The sequence below is a fragment of the Neoarius graeffei genome, chromosome 17 (assembly GCF_027579695.1).
Source record: "Neoarius graeffei isolate fNeoGra1 chromosome 17, fNeoGra1.pri, whole genome shotgun sequence".
Lineage (NCBI taxonomy): Eukaryota > Metazoa > Chordata > Actinopteri > Siluriformes > Ariidae > Neoarius > Neoarius graeffei.
The window spans coordinates 30228566-30249152 of NC_083585.1; the positions used below are offsets into that span (position 1 = coordinate 30228566).

General features: G+C 43.0%; 1 protein-coding gene across 2 annotated transcripts in view; it reads left to right on the forward strand.

Annotated features, from left to right (window-relative positions):
• Positions 1 to 11047, forward strand: part of tsr1 (TSR1 ribosome maturation factor) — a 36598-nt gene extending 25551 nt beyond the window's left edge. For both annotated transcript variants that reach the window (XM_060943999.1, XM_060943998.1), the window contains exons 9-15: positions 788 to 947; positions 1066 to 1176; positions 4095 to 4227; positions 10060 to 10176; positions 10263 to 10403; positions 10529 to 10603; positions 10757 to 11047. In XM_060943999.1, the coding sequence (XP_060799982.1) occupies positions 788 to 947; positions 1066 to 1176; positions 4095 to 4227; positions 10060 to 10176; positions 10263 to 10403; positions 10529 to 10603; positions 10757 to 10935 (916 nt within the window). In that variant the 3' untranslated portion in view covers positions 10936 to 11047. The remainder of the gene's footprint in view (positions 1 to 787; positions 948 to 1065; positions 1177 to 4094; positions 4228 to 10059; positions 10177 to 10262; positions 10404 to 10528; positions 10604 to 10756) is intronic.
• Positions 11048 to 20587: the final 9540 nt, after the last annotated feature.

The window sequence follows — 20587 nt, forward strand, 5'->3', positions numbered from 1 at the left end:
CCCAAAATGCAGCTCTGCCACTGCTTCACCTTGAAAACCGTCGGCACGGATGAACCTTTTCTCTAAATTTGTGTGCGCACTTGAAATAAGCTTCGGTCACAACCGGCCGTACGTGCTCCTATGGCCGGTCTACGTGCAAAAAACGCAAGAAACGCACGGAGGGCGCGCGTGTGACGTGCTGATTTTCGAGCCGTAGACTGGCCGCAGAGGTTCTTTGTCATGTCAAACAAACTCTACGGGCGCTTACGTTTTTTTCAGGTTGCAAGACAAACTTACGGCCAACGTGTGTCTTTCTCCACGAACAAAAAAACCGCAGTGATTTGGGAAACGCCAAAAATCGCACGGCCAAAAAATCGTACGTCCGGTTGTGACCTAGGCTATAAAGATGCTATTTGAACTTGACAGGGCAATCTAAATAAAATTGAAATAACCTATGTCAGTTATATGATCTGAAGCTTATCAGTCAAGGCGTCATATTAAGACCATTATCCCTACATTTACACAAGCTCAGGAGATTTTGCATGATACAAACGCATTTACAACGATCTGGATCTTCATGACCAGATTTGCTTCTCTTGTGAACGATTTTACAAAAATTTGTTTGTATCCAGTTTTGATAAATGACTGTCTCCTGGATATCTAGCTGCTGCGTAACATTGTGCACAAGAATAATCTTTCCTCCTTTGCAGGGCGTCTGACACACTTTGAAATTTAACACCTACACAGATCCTTTAGTAAAGAGCAAAGGTCAGACTCACAGCTTTGTTTGTTTGGGGATGTGCCTCAGATTTCAGAAGTACAGAGGTCTGAAGAGTTTCCGCTCCTCTCCATGGGACCCAATGGAGAACCTGCCTCTCAACTACTCGCGCATCTTCCAGTTCCAGAACTTCGAGCGCACACGTCGCCGCGTCCTGGCTGAGACAGCCGTTGAGGAGGAAGGGGCCATGGTGAGAGAGAGGGAGAAAGTGTGTGTGTGTGTTTTTGTGTCTCAGTAAAGCACCACACAAGGTGTATTTTCCTGTCCTGTTCAGATGTTGATATGTAGGATGTCATGTGATCATGCAGGTTGGCTGGTACGTGACGCTGCACATTGAGGACGTGCCTGTCTCCGTGATGGAGAGCTTTCAGGCAGGCAAACCCCTGGTGCTGGTCTCCCTGCTCCCACATGAACAGAAGGTATCTGAAACATTCATTTATCCATCCATCCTTCAATTGAACAGTCTGAATAGAATCAAACCGTGACCTCATTGGTAAATTTTGTCAGTTTGACTGTTTTTCTGAAAAGACGGGAAAACGCTGGTGACAGTACTGTGTAAAACTAGATGCATTCTGTCCACTTTGATCGAGTTCCCCTTGATCGCTTTTCCAATTGCTGGATTTCACGTGATGTCACAGCCGCCTCATTAGTTATTCAAAACTTTAGCTGGTGGTCTACCAAAGCTCAGTCGATAAAACATTTGTATGGAGAAGGTGCATTGCTCGCATGAAAAATGCCTTACGCTTGCGTTGTTTTAGGTTGTTCGAATCGGTCGAACCGTGAAACTGATAAAAGTTTCTTCAGGGTTCCTCGTGAACTAATAAAAAAGGGTGAACGGACCCAGGATTTCACAAAAATACGTCGAGAAAGGTGGCTTTTGAACCTCTCGCTGAAATCGAAGGGAGCCGAGTCGAAGCATGCTCGAGTTTGCAGTGATCACTTGGTGAAAGGTTTGTATTTCCCTCTCGGCTATGTCCTTAGTGTTTTCCAAGTCTTGCTACGTGTCGTTATTTTATGGTACTTTTTTTTTTTTTTTTGGGGGGGCTTTTTTTCACCTTTATTGGATAGGACAGTGTAGAGACAGGAAATGAGCGGGGGAGGGATCGGGAAATGACCTCTGGTCAGAATCGAACCCAGGTCCCCGGATTTATGGTATGGCGCCTTATCCACCTGAGCCACGACACCCTCTCGGTACTTTTTTTTAGTCACAGAGCGCTAAAGTCCCCAGCTGTTTCTTTGTTTACTCCTCACTAAGTCCATATGCATGAAGGTTGTGACAAAATTCTTCCCCAGCCGTACAGTTACAATGCGCCGTGATCACTTTTCCGTCTTGTTTAACTAAGATCCAGGGGCCACATTACAGAAACTTCCTAAGTGTAAAATCCTATCTTATCTTAAGTTCGGAAGGCATTTAGGAGTTTTGGTATTACAGAAGGAGGTTTCCTAACTTAAGATAGGATTTCTTCCTAAGTTAAGATAGGAATTTAGCCATTACAGAACCATCCTAAGTTAGGAATATCTTTAAGTAAGGATGCCTAAGTTACAAGGCCATACACTCTGTCCTAAAATTCAAATTTTCAACTGTCAGTAACTGAAAAAATGGCAGCAGCACTGCTAGTAGGTCTGTATGAGGATGAAGAGAAAAGAAATGTAATGGTTGAAAGGCTACTGAGACCACATAATGACATGTTGAATTTTTCGGATCGTGTTTTGATGTCTTTTTATCGCCTGCCAAGACGTTTAATTTTGAATTTGGTGGAGGAGTTGCGTCCAGCCCTGGAAAGACCCACAAGGAGACATGGAGCCTTGCCTGTGGTGATGCAGGTAACAAATGCTCTGCGTTTTTTTGCCAAGGGTGACTTCCAGACTGAGGTTGCAAGCCTGTCTTCAGTGTCACAGCCATGTATTTCAAGGAATCTCATGGAAGTCACTAAGGCCATCTGCAGTCTCGCACCTAACTACATACAGTTTCCACTTGGAGAAGAGCTGCAGCGGATTAAGGAGGAGGTTTTAAGGCAGAGTGGGATGCCAGGGGTAATTGGGCTTGTTGATGGGTCTTTATTCCCTATCAAAGCCCCAAGCGGTCCAACTGAGCCAGCATATGTATGCTGTCAGGGATACCGCGCCATCAATGTTCAGGCCATTGGAGACCAAAACATGGTCATACGACATTTGGTGGCGAAGTGGCCTGGATCCATCCACGATTCGTTCATATTCAACACCAGGTGGGTCTGTCATAGAGATTTACATGCATTTTTTAAATTTACTTTAATATAGTACTAAACTAAAATTTCCCAAACAAGGTGGACTTCCTCTCGTCCACCGCCACAACTAAAGCCTCCAGCTCGTCGTGCGCAAAATTAAATGCCCTCCGCTTCTTTTCTGTCATTTTTGTCAGCTTTTCTGAAGACTTTCTTGGTCTTTTCACCTATAACGGTTTAGGTCGTTACAAAGTGCACATTCGAAGTGGCAGAAACAGACACGACCAATCGAAAAAATCACTCTGACAGAACAGTTAGGATTTCCTAACTTAAGATATGATAGGAGGCCAAAGATAAGATAGGAAACGGCCAGTAACTTAGGAATTGTTTCTGTAATAGGAAGTTAGGATTTTTCCTCTCTTTGAGTTCCTATCTTAAGTTAGGACGAGCGGTTAGGATTTTTTCTGTAATACGCCCCCAGGTCTTTAAAGGGGTTTCTGATGATCTTTGTGAATGATTTAGCTGAGAGATAAGAGCCAACACAAGTGAGAATCAAGCGAACTGTTTGTTTACACTTCAACTTGCAGCGCTTTGTTGTAAAGACGCGAACGAAAAACTTAAAAAAACAAACTTACACGGGCAAAAACAATACAGGATTCATTCAGCAGCGACTTGATCGCGAGGTCCTTTACCCAGACACATACAAAAAAGTTGTAAGCCTGCATACTCTTCCACGCTTTCATTTGTTTTGCGGTGTAGAAGGACGTCTGCAACACCAGATAGTTCGAGATGTCGGGGAACTCGACTGAAGGGTAGTTTTCGAGATCGTATGACAAATCCTTCTTTCCCAGTCTGTAGGGGTCGATTCCATTGCACACAGCAATCTTCTGAATATATCTAAAGCCAGCAGTGGCTTCTAGATTACGAGCATACGCTGATAAGTTATCGCTAGTTGTTTGCACTACAGCAGCCGTTTAGACCACCAGCTATTTCACTTCCGGTAAAACTGCTAAGAAAAGTCACATGACTGAAACCCAGCAATAACAGATGTTGAGTATAATGTGTGTTTTGCTTTGTTTTATACAAAAATATTATTCAAACAATAAGAAGCACCCGTTTCCGTGGTCTCTGTATAGATGTCAGTGATGCATGTTCTGGTACGACGGCAGCCTGGTTTCACTGAGCCCATTGCGTCGAAAGAGGAGCTGGTGTTCCAGTGTGGTTTCAGACGCTTCCGAGCTTCTCCCATCTTCTCTCAGCACACCAGCGGTACAACCCTTATCACAGATAACCCAGGCTGACGATTTGTATAAGATGATGTATGTACTGTATACAAATTAATATAAAAAAAAAGATTGTCCAAATTTCACAAATAAAGCTTAGATTGCAAGAAAACAAGTGTACTTACCATTTCGTGCACGTATTTGGTCATTTTAAGCGTATTTTAGCCATTTTTGGGTACCCCATACTCTTCCGTTACCTAAGAAGATAGAAGGTTGGAGACTCCAGTGAACCACCACGCCAGGTTACTCTGCTTCCACCTCTTTTTTTTTTTTTACTAAAAATGAGGATTCTTCCGGATTTAAACCCACCAGGCAAAAGAAGAATGTCTAAGGATATCCAGGAGGTATTTCAATACAAAATATCTTTTAACTAATAGTATAAATTTCACCGTTTAATTACGAAAAGCAACAGGCCAAATTTCATGCCACGGCAAAGCTGGACGGATACGAGTATGTTACGCCACAGGAAACCCGAAACCAAACGTTATCTCGAAGCTGATTGGACCGTTACGAACAATAGATAATTCAAACACTCTTACTAGGGCAAAAGTAGTCCGACAAATCAAAGCTAAGCGGGGGAGGGTACAATATTACGGCAGCCAATCAGAAACACACCTGACGAAGCAGGGAAAAGTATTGGCAATTTTAAATCCCAAACCGGCTCTGTAACAACTGTAAATAAACCAAAATGTTAAAACGGAAATGTGATAACATTCAAGGCGTAAAGAAAATCAAAGGATGTTCTGTAGCTTTCTATGTATCGCTGAAAACCTGGTAAGTTAGGAAATTAGATCGTCGTCACTGTGATAAGTAATTTTTCAATAATTTAAAAATACGAAAACTCTGTTCAAATCCTTCCTGTTTTATAGGATTTTGAAACATTACGAGCCTAAGATTGGTAGTTTGGTCTTTCGAGATGATATTGTGGCTCATGCTATAGTCCGGGAGCCAAAGGCCCAAATCTGGCTGAACCTGGCTTCGTCGGTTAAAGTTTTTTTTTTTTTTGCTGTTTGTTGTTGTCCAAGGTCTACTCATTAAGATAAGAGAGGGTGCCCGGTGATATCCCTTGGGCAATTCCGGATATTGGCCCTTTATTGTTGGATGTGCTGCAGTCATAGCCTAAATTCTGACATTTTGACATTCTTCACTTTATGTTCACCAAAGTCTATATATCATACTTATTTTTGTGTTTGTTAACATAATAGGATGAGTTTAAGGCCTGGGGGTGGGGTTCCAGCCATGGTTGGGGGTGTGGCCATGCAATTGGGGGCGGGGCTTATACCAAAAAGCCCTTTATTACTCTATTACTTTGGTTGTTAATGCGAGCCTTAAATTATTAGGCATACACTCCATTGTCATCATTTATCGTCAATTGGAAACATTAATGTGCCATTCCAGCAAGTCACTATTGAAGCCACTGACTTTGTCTCAGCGTGTTATGGCATTCGAGGCAGTAACAGCATGTCACACACAAGGTTGGTGGTATGGGGGAAAAAGAATGGAAAAGGTTATTTATCCTCACCAAACCTGGCTGCTCTTCCACTAACAACAGAGGCATTTCTTGAAAATGTGAAAAGAGCACATTTTCAAGCAATATTATGGAGAACTCTGGATAATCGTCCACTTGAACTAAATCCTGAGGAATTTGGATGGACTAAAGACACACAGAACAAAGCACTGATCCCAACAAGTGTACCTGGAAATATCAAACTGGCACCGGATTACATTTTGAAGATGATCAGATGTAGCTGCAAGAGTAAAAATCCCTGCAACTCTAAATGCAGTTGTTCTGTCAATAGTGTGTCTTGCACAATTTTTTGTGCTTGCTTTCAAGTAGGATGCTCCAGAGTAGAGATTTAGCACCACAGAATTTCAGAAAAAGGGTTTAGAGGGTTTTTTTTTTCATCTGAACTCTTAGTTCTTTCCTTAAAGTTTGTGTTTTGTGTGCGTGTTTGCATACTGTATGTAATTATTTTACATAATTATTGCTCATTAGTGTGTGCGTGTGTGTATGTGTGTGCGTGTGCATGCATGCATGCACGTACATGTACTGTAGTTCTTGTATCAAAATTGTTAATTTTGCAAATTTATGAAAGGGTCAATTACACGTTTGACTAATTTGAATGACAGTAAAGCGTGAATACTGTACAGCCAATTTGGTTAATTGAAAATCAGTATCTTTTGCTATTCTTGTGTGTGTGTGCGCATGCTGTATATGCCATTTTGCATGCTTGATATATTGCATACTGTAGTTTTACATAGTGGATCACTGGTGTGAGTGTACCGTATATGCATGCTGTATATAGTTCTATTGCATGCTGTATATAGTTCTTTTACATGGTGGATCACTGGTGTGAATGTATATGCATGCTGTATATATTTCTATTTCATGCTGTATATACAGTAGTTCTTTTACATAGTGGATCACTGGTGTGAGTGTATGCATGCTGTATATAGTTCTATTGCATGCTGTATATAGTTCTTTTACATAGTGGATCACTGGTGTGAGTGTATATGCATGCTGTATATAGTTCTATTTCATGCTGTATATACAGTAGTTCTTTTACATAGTGGATCACTGGTGTGAGTGTATGCATGCTGTATATAGTTCTATTGCATGCTGTAGTTCTTTTACATAGTGGATCACTGGTGTGAGTGTATGCATGCTGTATATAGTTCTATTGCATGCTGTAGTTCTTTTACATAGTGGATCACTGGTGTGAGTGTATACATGCTGTATATAGTTCTTTTACATAGTGGATCATTGGTGTGAGTGTATACATGCTGTATATAGTTCTTTTACATAGTGGATCATTGGTGTGAGTGTATACATGCTGTATATAGTTCTTTTACATAGTGGATCATTGGTGTGAGTGTATACATGCTGTATATAGTTCTTTTACATAGTGGATCATTGGTGTGAGTGTATGTATGCTGTATATAGTTCTTTTACATAGTTATTGGTCATTAGTGTGTGTGCATGCTGTATATAGTTCTTTTACATGCTGTATAGTTCTAGACTAGCAAAAGTACCCTGCCTTTCGCCCATAGTCAGCTGGGATAGGCTCCAGCTTGCCTGCGACCCTGTAGGACAGGATAAAGCGGCTAGAGATAATGAGATGAGATGAGATAGTTCTTACATAGATATTGATCATTATTTTGTATTAACTGTAGAGTTTATGTAATACTTGTATAAAAATCGCTAATTTGGAAAAGTTATGAAAGGGTTAATTAATCCACATTTGATGTATTTGAATGACAAATATAGAGAAAAATGTGAATACCTATCAGATACAGCCAACTTGGTGCATTTAATATCAGTATTTACACTGATATTATTTTTTTTTGTATTTTCTTCCATTATTTGGGCATATAGGGCATTAAAGGGTTAATATATTAAATTGCCCAAGGGATATCACCGGGCACCCTCTTAAATCTTGAAGAGCTACCTCAAATCTATAAGATAAAGCAAAAAAAAACCCTTTAACCAAAAATTCCGGGTCCGACCCCATGGCTCCTGGACTACTACCAGAGACACAGAAAATATCCAGCTAAGTCATAACGACGTCTTGACCTTATCTGTTGTTCGTAACGGTCCAATCAGCTTCGAGATAACGTTTGGTTTCGGGTTTCCTGTGGCGTAACGTACTCGTTTCCATCCAGCTTTTCCGTGGCATGAAATTTGGCCTGTTGCTTTTCGTAATTAAACGGTGAAATTTATACTATTAGTTAAAAGATATTTTGTATTGAGAGACCTCCTGGATATCCTTAGACATTCTTCTTTTGCCTGGTGGGTTTAAATCCGGAAGAATCCTCGTGTTTAGTCGGAAAAATCAGGTGGAAGCAGTGACTTGGCGTGGTGGTTCGCTGGAGTCTCCAACCTTCTATCTTTTTAGGTAACGGAAGAGTATGGGGTACCCAAAAATGGCTAAAGTACGCTTAAAATGACCAAATATGTGTACGAAACGATAAGTACACTTGTTTTCTTGCAATCTAAGCTTTATTTGTGAAATTTGGACAATCATTTTATTTATTTATTTATTTATTTATTTTACACTACCGTTCAAAAGTTTGGGGTCACTTTGAAATGTCCTTATTTTTGAAAGAAAAGCACTGTTCTTTTCAATGAAGATGACTTTAAACTAATCAGAAATCCACTCTATACATTGCTAATGTGGTAAATGACTATTCTAGCTGCAAATGTGTGGTTTTTGGTGCAATATCTCCATAGGTGTATAGAGGCCCATTTCCAGCAACTCTCACTCCAGTGTTCTAATGGTACAATGTGTTTGCTCATTGCCTCAGAAGGCTAATGGATGATTAGAAAACCCTTGTACAATCATGTTAGCACAGCTGAAAACAGTTGAGCTCTTTAGAGAAGCTGTAAAACTGACCTTCCTTTGAGCAGATTGAGTTTCTGGAGCATCACATTTGTGGGGTCGATTAAATGCTCAAAATGGCCAGAAAAATGTCTCGACTATATTTTCTATTCATTTTACAACTTATGGTGGGAAATAAAAGTGTGACTTTTCATGGAAAACACAAAATTGTCTGGGTAACCCCAAACTTTTGAACGGTAGTGTATATTAATTTGTATACAGTACGTACATCATCTTATACAAATCGTCAGCCTGGGTTACCTGTGCCCTTATTAGCTTGGAGATGTAACCCCTGTACCTGTTGTTGATAAACATGTGCTTTGGACTTTTTGCTTGACTGTTGAGTTGACTTTGTTAATTCATTCATTACTTTATCCTCATCAGAGACAAAACTAAGTGCAGGAGCGATCAGAATTCCTTTAGTAGTAGGGGCAAGTGGGATTTTAAAAAGACAAAAAGGTCTTGTACGCACCTCTTGGACAGGAGATTCCAATGAGAGAGATTGCTAATTGGGTCTGTTTTGCATTTCAAACTAAACCAATCATTTTCCGATTTCTTTCAAAGATAATTCAGGGATGTTTATGATGTCACACAATAGACTCTACTTGTTTGGACCAATCACGGCAGATATGCAAATTATAAGCCGATGATGAGGTATCTAACCGCGAGTTGGCCTAGTGGTAGCGTGTCCGCCTCTCGATCGGGAGATTGCGAGTTCTACTCACAGTCGGGTCATACCAAAGACCATTATAAAAATGGTACCTACTGCCGTCTGGCAAGGCACGCTGCAATACAGATGCGAGTGGGGAGTCAAACTCTCGCGGTTACCAGAGGACCCGCCCCCCACTGTAACCCTAGCTATGTAATAGGCGAGAGGCCGAGGGCTACGGAACCGGGGATCGGTGCCGCCCTATGCGCCACATGGTGTGGGAATGACTTTGATTTGATTGATTGATGTGGTATCTACAACTTTTAGTTACACAATGTGCGTACCAGCTTAGCTAATGTTAATGATTGGGAGATATAAGTTAAATTCATTCTCAAGGATATTCGAGAGACAAACGAAATGAAATCTGTGACAAATGCAAGCTAGCTCATTAGCACGGAACTATCCCGATCGTCGTGCGTGATGGCAGGAGGCCTTGGGGCTGAATTACACCATTCATACATACAAGCATAGTAATAATGGTAGATGTGTCAAAATATTTCACCATTTCGTAGTTTCCTGGTCATTACCAAAACATTATTCTATTCACTTTTATTATTATTACCATTTTTATTATTATTATTATTATTCAAGTCGTTATTCTATTTATAATGGAGTATTTATAATACATTATTTATAATGGTTCCAAGTTACATGTACAGGGGAACTTGCAATATTACAAACGAGGATTTAGCAAAAGTTCACTGTAAGTCGAGTTTATTTATATATTTAGGGGACAAGCATAAGATGGAACGTTTTCTATGTGCTGATGCACCTACGGTTGTGTCCGTTTACGCTCCAATCACCTTCCCGACCGCCGGAGTCCTGCTCTTCAAACAGCGAGCCAATGGTAAGTGGCGCACCTCCTGGTCGTGTTTTTACTGTTAAGCGCGTTTGTAATGAGCCGATTGTTCACTGTGATTGTTCCTGCTTCAGGAATGCAGGACCTGGTGGCCACAGGCAGCCTTCTGAGCTGTGACCCTCAGCGTGTGGTGCTAAAGAGGATCGTGTTGAGCGGACACCCCTTCAAGATTAACCGCCGTTCTGCCGTTGTCCGCTACATGTTCTTTAACAGGGGTGAGGAGGAGGATCACCGTTCATATGAAATTACATAAGCGGCTCAGGAATAGTTCATAAGCAGCAGGGGGCAGTTTTGTGTTACCAAAACTAAACTTTTATTACATCTGTGACTTTCCTTGCAGATGACATTCTGTGGTTTAAGCCAGTGGAGTTGCGCACGAAGTGGGGCCGGAGAGGACACATCAAGGAGGCTTTGGGTGAGGAAGAAAAGACAACAGCACAATTCTTCATTGTAGAACTAAACTTGAGTTTCAGTCACTCATAACCGGAGTCGTATGAAGAGACTGCTTGAAGTTTGTGGTCGGAGATTGAAACTAAACCCATTTTTCTCTGTTCCTCTTTTTACACAGGTACACATGGTCACATGAAATGTGTGTTTGACAGTCAGCTGCGTTCTCAGGACACAGTGCTGATGAACCTGTATAAGAGAGTGTATCCTCGCTGGACGTACGACCCCTATGCGCCACATCCTGTGCCCTGGGTGAAGAAAGAGGAGCCGGAGGACCTCCATGATGTCGACATGGAGTAGAGAGAGGAGAGATGATTATTGACTGGCAGAGGCAGTGGACTTAACTTTCACACTGTTTGTTTCGATCACCGTATATATAATTCTAATAGAATAAATGAACTGATGAAATATACGACGTCTTTGTGATTAAATATGTACTTCAGCATTTCTTGTGATGGCCACTAGATGGCATGCCTGTATTAAAATGAAGTTGCTTGGCTGTCAGGACTTTTGATGGACTGACGCTTGAGTACTTATTCTTTCCTGAGGTCTAATAGTATTCTGTAATCACTAGGCACCATTTTATATAATTATCTGCTGGCTGCAGCCATTTCTTGATGCATGGCCATCGTTTAGTGTTGTGTAATTAATTCTTAACCTTCACCACTTCAGGACCTGCTTTATCCTAGCCCGATCTAGAGTTTATCCCTGGAACACTGGGCACAAGGTAGAAACAGATCCATCCATCCATTGTCTGTAGCCGCGTATCCTGTTCTACAGGGTCGCGGGCAAGCTGGAGCCTATCCCAGCTGACTATGGGTGAGAGGCGGGGTACACCCTGGACAAATCGCCAGGTCATCGCAGGGCTGACGCATAGAGTCAAACAACCGTTCACACTCACACCTACGGTCAATTTAGAGCCACCGATTAGCCTAACCTGCATGTCTTTGGACTGTGAGGGAAACCCACGGGGAGAACATGCAAACTCCACGCAGAAAGGCCCCCGTCAGCCACTGGGCTCGAACCCAGGACCTTCTTGCTGTGAGGCGATGGTGCTAACCACTACACCACTGTGCCGCCCCAGAAACAGATCCATGTACACACATTCACTTCAGTGGGATGTAGGTGGACCAGATATATAGAACCCAGAGGAAACCCATGTGGACGTGAAGAGAATGCGTGAAACTCTACACAGACGCTAACCTGAGCTCAGGATCGAACCAGGGAGCCTGGAACTGTGAGGCAGCAACACTACCTGATGTGCCACTGTATTGAGCAGTCTTAATTAGCAGAGCATTTAAAGTTATTGATTTTTTTGGGCTTTTTTTCACCTTTATTATTGGATAGGACAGTGTAGAGACAGGAAATGAACGGGAGAGAGAGACGGGGAGGGATCGGGAAATTACCTCGGGCCAGAATCGAACCCAGGTCCCCGGATTTATGGTATGGCGCCTTATCCACCTGAGCCACGACGCCCCCTAGCAGAGCTTTTATTACGAGTAGAACAAGGAATATTCTGGCTCTTGAACAGAATTCCTGCTAGATTTCCAAGTTGACAAAAACACATCCACATTCAATGAGGCCATCATGAGCTCATCTTCGATTCGAACCAAATATCATGGTCTTTACCTTCGCTTGACTACTGATGCTCGGATACATTAGATCAGACGCTGGTGTATGTATACGCAAATCTCAGCAGACTTCTATTGGACTTTCTGGTGGAAGAATATGGCTTCAGTCTAGAGCTGCTGGCTGTGTTCCTGCAATCCTCTACTCCTCTGCCTCCTCCACCACTCCCACTCCCCAGTGGTCCCTCTGACTTGAAGCCCCATTTTCACCACCATTCACACTCACTCTCACACTCTGTCTCACACACACGGAGAATGTGACCCTGCTTTTGTTTTCTCTCCAGATTCCCAAATGTTATTTTGCACACATTTTCTCTCCCTCGATCTGTTCTCCCCCCCCATTTTTTTTTCTGAGAAGCAATGATTTATAGCTTGTAATATTTATCATAAGACAGTGCTCTTGCATGCTTGCAGCTACATGATTCATCCAAGGGTTCTGCTGGGACCCCACCATAGATTCATGCCAATATGTCTGGGAAAAGAAAAGGTGAATGCTTGGGCTTGGAAAGGACAGAATGATCCAGGATATAAGGGAGCAAAAGTTCAGTATGCAATTTTTTTTTCACAGTGAATTTGATTACAGTGGAAAAAGTCAAAATAATGATAAAACAATTGCACAAGGGTAATACTTCTTTATTGCCTCGGGGTGCACTTGAAGCTCTGGACGGTTAAGTCAAGGCACTCAATTTATTTTCTTTGTTCATTTTTTTAGGCCATAGTACACACAGGGTATTCAGCGAGGACGTGTTAAACACATCTTTTTTAAAGCTAATGGGTGTGGTGCGCCTGGCCAAATGCTTATGATCTACAGAGGAAATCTAATCCTCCCACACTGGAGATTGTCCTTAACTTTTAGCAACACATGAATGGAATGTGGCCGGGGAGCTTTCCTCTAGAGCTGCACAGATCACCCAAAAACATCCCTGCTCTTTGCAGAAGGAAATGTTCCGTTTACCGAACGTTGAGTGAATGTAATGTATGTCTCACAACAAAGCCAAACTGGAGAGGTATAATTAGCGTATCTCATTCAGATAGTGATAGTACTGGGGCATGGGAATAGCAGAAGGGGTTAATGTTGGTGGCTTGGAGCTGGATCGTCTTGTGGCTCCTAATTCACAGCCACCACATTCAGCTGGCTTCCAGTTTAGGATATAATGGGTGAGAAATTTTTCCGTTGGAACAAGATAAAGAGGGGGAGATGAAGCATGAGGTTGCGAAGGACAGGAATAAGAGAAGAACCACTGCTTACTTGGGCAGAATCAGGAGGAAAAAAAAAACCCACCAACATGGCAGAACAGTACATGGCCTGCTCCGATGGCAAAGCAGAAATAAACCACCGGGAGAAAAGGAGGAGGTAGGGGGTGGGCGAAGGAGATGAAGTGAGTGGCTGGCGTTTATGGATAGCAGATGTGCCGCTGAGGAGTTTTGGCAGGGGCCAATCGCGCCTGAGTCCCGCACTGGCTGGGTGGCACCGGGGTGAGAGCGAGGTCAGCACACCGCAGCCCTACAGCTCATAAAACATTAAAAGAGAGAGAGAGAGTACATCAAAACAGCACAGAATACTGAAATCCACATGGTATAACACCTCCATATACTGTATCTAAAGTGTACTTAACATTTATATCCTAAAAAAGGACACAACACTCCTTGAGGGTTTCCTCTGACCTCATAAGTTATTTCCTCTAAACTTAAGGGATTCGAATATACTCTATAAATAACTGACGAAGAATGTTCCATCTACTATCATCAGCTCATCACATATCATTTCAATGTAAGTGTAACCTATCATTCTTTAAAACTTTCCTGGCATTCCTGCTGTCCCCCGAACTTTTCTGAACTATCTTTAATGCCTGCCAAAAAACTTGAACATCTTGCCATTTCCCTTCAACTCACCCTCATTCGCCCGTACAATAGCCCCCGCTATACATCATAGCCTTGCGTTCTTGTTTCCCCTTTTTTGTCCCCCTGGTCCTGACTCCCTGGTTCTTGGTTCCTGGGGCCTGGCCAAGGCGTGTGTCCCTGGAGGAGCCAGAGAGGAGATGGAGAGAGAAAGGGGGCAGAGCAGGGGCCGAGACACAGACTCCAAAACCACAGCTGCAGCAGCCCTGCCTCGCCTTGCCTTCCCTTCCTCTCCTCTCCCTTCACTTCACTAAGCAAGGAACTGGCCTGGCATACTCCCCAGCTCTGCCATTAATCAGAGGAGAGGAGAGGGGTAGTGTGTGTGTGTGTGTGTGTGTGTGTGTGTGTACGTGCTGATAGAGAGCTGGCAGGAAGGGGGATAGTGGTGGTGGTGGTATGGAGACCAGGACCTCCCAACAAAGCTGAAGAGTTCACCCAGCGAGCGAACGCAGGAGGGGAGGGAGGCTGTCAGACAAAAAGGCCTGGTGCGCAGATTGCGACTCGTCAGTGAGAGAGACTAAGAGGATGAGAGAGATAGAGATAAACAGAGCAGAGCAGTTGGATGGAGCTGAGATGGAGCAAGACAGAGTGGGGAGTGGGGGAGAAAGAGAGGGCAGCGGAAACAGACGTGAAGTCCACTGAGGAGTAGGAGGAGAAATCCTAGATTCTGTCTATCATAGCGTATAAACATGGAAAATCTCATGGTTCAATACAAACAGATGTAGAATGTGCACTTTTGTCTCATTAAGGCAACTTGGTGCAAACGGTTTTTCACATTGCGAGCCTTTAACGTATATCCCAGATGTCAAGTCTGTTTCTCTTCCAGGTCTCCATGCATTACTATACTGCACGCATTGCACTCATCAAGAGCTCAAGAAGGATCAAATCTATCCTATAGGCTCCCATGATGTACATGTAGGCTTTCATCAGTAGTTATGGCTAATGACTTTTCATCAGTAGCATTCAGAACTCTTAAAAATGTTGTGTGAGGGTGCGCTTACCTTTTTCCATGAGGTGGCCAAAAAAAAAAAAAAAATCCATGCGTACCATATGCCAAACTGAACTTCACTGCCAAGAGAGCAAGCGTGCCAACAGGATATGGCGTGAAAGTGAGAATACATGTGTATGATGAGTGAGTGCAAACATTCCCCATTCCTGTAGAGGGACAACCCCAGAATGCAAAGCAGTTCTCAGTGAGTCCACAAGCACCCCTACTACTTTCCCCACTGTACTCTGATTATACAGGTGGGAGTGAAATCTAGAAAAGTGAAAACACTTCCAACCTGCTCCCCTCGCCCCCCAACAGGCCTCCTAGCATGCTTCTCTGCTGACATCACTTACACAGAGACCTGGAGGTGCAATCGTTCTCTTTCCCTTGCTCTCATTTGGTCTGTCTTTCTCACTCTTTACTTCCTGGCCTCATGATGTCACACACCATATGGATTTCAGCGAGAATTAAGCCAGAAAAGAGATTTACATGGTGGAGAGGAGAGAAAAGGAGGTGGTTCGACAAGGGTTGTGTGTAGGACACAGAAAACAAAGGCCACTCTTCCCATTTGCGGTGTGTGTATTAGGGGGAGCGTATGGCTGGTCTGTGTAGGGCTAATGAGGAGAGAGAAGGCAGCCGAGATTGTTCAGTGTACAGCCATGTGCCCTGCAGACTATCATCTGGCGGGTCCGCTGTGCACACACACAGAGCCCATAACCACCAGCTCCACTGCGACAGCACCTGGCATTGGGAAAGAAGGGAACCAGCCAAGAACATAGGATACACATGGGAGGCATGGGGCCATGGTACACGACACACTCTTAAACACTCTGAAACAAAAAAGGCCACGTTTCAGAGTGACATCTGGTAACAATAGACACATGCCTGCGAAGGTATTTTGAACGAGTCGCACCACTGGGCCGTTGAGTTCCGCAGAGAAGCAGTTGGCCAGCAAGTGGTGCACATGCCTTTTCGCCAATCCCAACGTGCCCAATTAAAGCCCGCGCTCATATCATCGCTATCAATCACGAAGGTCCTTCAATTTAGCTTTCATCTCCACTAAGCGGCACACACTTCCAGCGCAGGATGGAGCCGCGTGTCGGCCAGGGTTCTCTCACAAAAGACTAAGAGGATGCAAATCATCCCCCTGGTGCATGCCCATGCACTAAAGCTGTCTCAGCACATCTCATTAAAGTGAATTAGGACAGGGTGTGTGTAAATGTCAGTCCTACTGCACAATTCGTAGTGTGATACTGATTCGAACGGAGTGAGTCTGGCAGCAACGGGTCAATGTTCGTGCATGTGAGCAGACCACAAATAGACAGAGTGCTCATCATTCTGCCATGGAGGGGATGCTCTGGTTAAATCTTACCCTCTTCACCCCAGTTCCCAAACTCCTCTGCATTGACTTCAGGCCATCCGCCAGACCCTTATGGAGTAAGAATAACTTAATTGGAATGTTATTAATCATTCCCAGTGTGCACTGAAACAAAATGTCGTGGACCCTGTGGAGCCCAGGGAAAACTAACACAAGATATACAAATAGTTGTTCTTGTTGATGTGTTTGGCAGTTTACCTGCACCAGATATTACAGTATCACAGTAGACAATGTAAATCCTCTCACCTTACCCCATTTTAATTTAACCTGTTATGTTCCTTTACTTTTCCAAACCATAAGGTGCTTTATGATGCAATATCTTTTGTTCTTTCATCATCAGTAACTACTTCATCCTGATCATGGTGGATCCAGAGCGTGTCCCAGGAACAATGGATATGAGGTAGGAATACACCCTGGACACCATAGATGCTTTCACACACTCATCCACACCGAGCACAACTTAGACTAGTATAGTTCTGAGAGATGAGAAAAAACTGAAGAACCTGGAGGAAACCCACACGGAGAACAGACACAGCAACTCCGCTCATTACATTAAAGGAATTTAGCAGACGCTCTTATCCAGAGCGACAGACAACATACTGTACCAGAGCAGCTTGGGGAGCAGTTGTGCCTTACACAAGGGTAATTCAGCCATTCCTGCTGGTCCAGGGAATCAAACCAGCAACCTTTTGGTCCTAGAGCTGCTTCTCTAACCACTGGGCCATGGCTTCCCCAGACATGGAGTCCAATCAGACAGAAACCTGAGCTCAGGATCACACCCTGAAGCTGTGTGAGGCTGTGTGGCTATGGAGTCAAATCATGGACAATAGTGAGGAAAAAAGTGAATATCGCAAAGATTTAACTTCAGGGGCGGCACGGTGGTGTAGTGGTTAGCGCTGTCGCCTCACAGCAAGAAGGTCCGGGTTCGAGCCCCGTGGCCGGCGAGGGCCTTTCTGTGCGGAGTTTGCATGTTCTCCCCGTGTCCGCGTGGGTTTCCTCCGGGTGCTCCGGTTTCCCCCACAGTCCAAAGACATGCAGGTTAGGTTAACTGGTGACTCTAAATTGACCGTAAGTGTGAATGGTTGTCTGTGTCTATGTGTCAGCCCTGTGATGACCTGGCGACTTGTCCAGGGTGTACCCCGCCTTTCGCCCGTAGTCAGCTGGGATAGGCTCCAGCTTGCCTGCGACCCTGTAGAACAGGATAAAGCGGCTAGAGATACTGAGATGAGATTTAACTTCAGCAAGTGGCAAAAATATTTACCTAATGCAAACAAAAAACAAACAAACAAGGAATTGAAAACTTTTCCCTACTATTTTTATATCACTTGGAATTTTTGCATTAAACGTAGACTGCCTTTCAGATTTTTCAAGTGTCAAAAAAGTCAAACTCCCTCTCACACCAGAGTTTGGTCTTCCCAGGCAGTCTCCTGTTCCAGTACTAGCCAGCTCTTTAAGGCGTATGGGTGTGGCACCGATCTCCGTTTCGATAGCCCTCAGCCGCTTGCCTATACAGCTAGGGTTACAGTGGGGGGTTAGTTCTCTGGTAACTGTGAGAGTTTTTACTTCCCCGCTCGCACCTGTATTGCAGTGTGCCTTGCCAGATGGTAGTAGCTAGCGTTTTTATGATGGTATGACCCGACTGCGAGTAGAACTCACAATCTCCTGGTTGAAATGTGGGCACCCTAACCACTAGGCCAACTCGCAGTCAATTTTTTTTTCAAGTGTAGGTCATAAAAAGAATTTTCCCTGACACCCAATTATTTTTGTTTAGTGGACCGAAAGCTACTGAATTCGAATCACAGACTTCCAATTTTATTAGTTTTTTTTAAATAGAACAATTAATGAATTTAAGGCCACGTGGCCCTAAATTCTCCTCTATTTTTTCCTGCTTCACCATGACGCAATTCAAGATACTGCGTCATGCATCACGTGGTGGGCTTTCCCCGTTTGTACGCAAAGCATTGTGGGATACAAATTTGAAACAGGAGAGAAAACTGGAGGACGTGAGTGTGCGAATGAAACGTGAAAGACCGACTACAGTAACGGAAAGTGAGAAGAAAAGACGTTATGTTATATACGAAGGAAAGGAAACGCAGGACCGAACTAATAAATATCGGCGGTCAGCAAGCACCTTGGTGTGATCAGCTGTTCATTTAGCGACGTGCATGCTCAAAGGTAAACCTGTAGATGGCAGTAATGCAACACTGTGGATGCCAGCTGCTGTAAAACCCAAAAGAAGAAGAAGGTAAACCTGCACATGCACACACGGACTTCCTCTGTCTGCTTGAATGTGTGAAGTGAGTGATTTCATGCACGTTATTTGCTCGGGAATCCCCTCAAATTAAATAACTTCCCAGCCACAGAATGGCCTTTTTTTTTGAGATATTACAGAAATAAACATGTATCACGATGACCAAATTTCAGAGGGAACTAAATTTCACCAATTTTATGAAATCGAAAGGCCGTCTAGCTTTAAGTTTCCTCTCAAGCTACATCTTTTTTTCACAATTCCTTAAAAAAAAAAAAAATATATATATATATATATATATATATATATATATATATATATATTACAACCTGCTTAAGTAATATCAGTAGTATTATTGTTAAATGTAGCTTTGTGTCTACCTGGGGTTTTCCAACACCAGCCCGTAAGGAAGTTGCTCTGTGTATTCTGTGTTAATTCAAATTAAATCACTGCTTACAGTATCAGTCTGGAGGTGTATAAGTGCTGACAGTTCGATTAGAGTTCGTCATTCAACACGGGCTTTAACTGAGGTTTCTTTAAATAGTGTTTTGACAAGTTGGATTTAAAGTCTGGCAGAGGCCTCGATAAAGAGGATATGATAAAGAACAGTGCATCTGAGCATTTATGTGCATTTTGCTGTTATTTTATATTACTGTGTATTCATGTTGTGTGCCCTGGACTGGACTGGTGTCCCATCCTTGGTGTATTCCCACCTCATGCCCAGTGTTCCCAGGACAGATTGCGGATTCACTCTCATCAGAATAAAACAGTTATTGAAGATGAATGAACGGATGGTTTGATTTGTTTTTCATCCATCAATAAAGACTGCAGATGAAATAATCTCTTTCTCCTTTCAGTTTAGCATTACAATTTAACTTCAGCTATCAGCCCCAGAAACGTGAAAAATAAAACCTGCTCTGAAGATTGCTGCATGGTAACACCTCATGATGACCCACATTTATTTTAGGAATCCAAGTCAAAAAGGTCAAGCAGTGAAGCATCATACTGCACCTTACAGCTTTCTCCTACGCTATTGTGTGCTATCTTTAACCACTGTTTCTGCCACCGATACTTATGGCTTATGAATTATATTCCATACTTTGGCGTTAAAAGTGAACTGAAAAACAGCCAGGTGCTGGAGGGCTCACATCTGTCCTTTGTCTAGCTTTGCCTATCTGTGTCACTGAGGTTATCAACAGTTCATCAAGGGAAACTGGAAGTGAAAGACAATACCTCCTCTTCTTTTAAGCTGGACTCCTGTGACTTTGACCACTCTTGTGAAAGAGCAGCATCTTGATCTTAGGTAATTCAAAAGGAAAGGCCCTGGAACGGACATCAGTCATCTGCTAAAGTGATTCAAAGGTCAGAGGCAGACTACTGTCAGGTGAGTGTCTCTCGCAATCATCATCTCTGCACAGAACCACAACCCATACGCTGCTAAAACGATGAATGATGAACATAGCCATACAGATAATATGACAGCTGTAGTGAACGGCAACACTTGAGTGAATTTGCTGAAGCCAGTCTGAAGTGTCTGATTTGTATAATTAGTAACAATGCTAGAAATGAGCAGTGACGTCTCACTGGCCATTCGGATTATTCAGGAAGTCAGAGTGCTCAGTTCTACAAAGTGCACAGTCACAATCCCTACAACTGATTTTAATTACAACTTTCATCCACTTAGAAACAACAATGTCACCCATGAAACAACTGAACATTTTTACATTTTGGGGGGGGGATTTTTTTCTTGACTGTTTGGGTAAGCTGACTTCAAATGATAAAATGATTAATCATTACATCATTACCTTTTT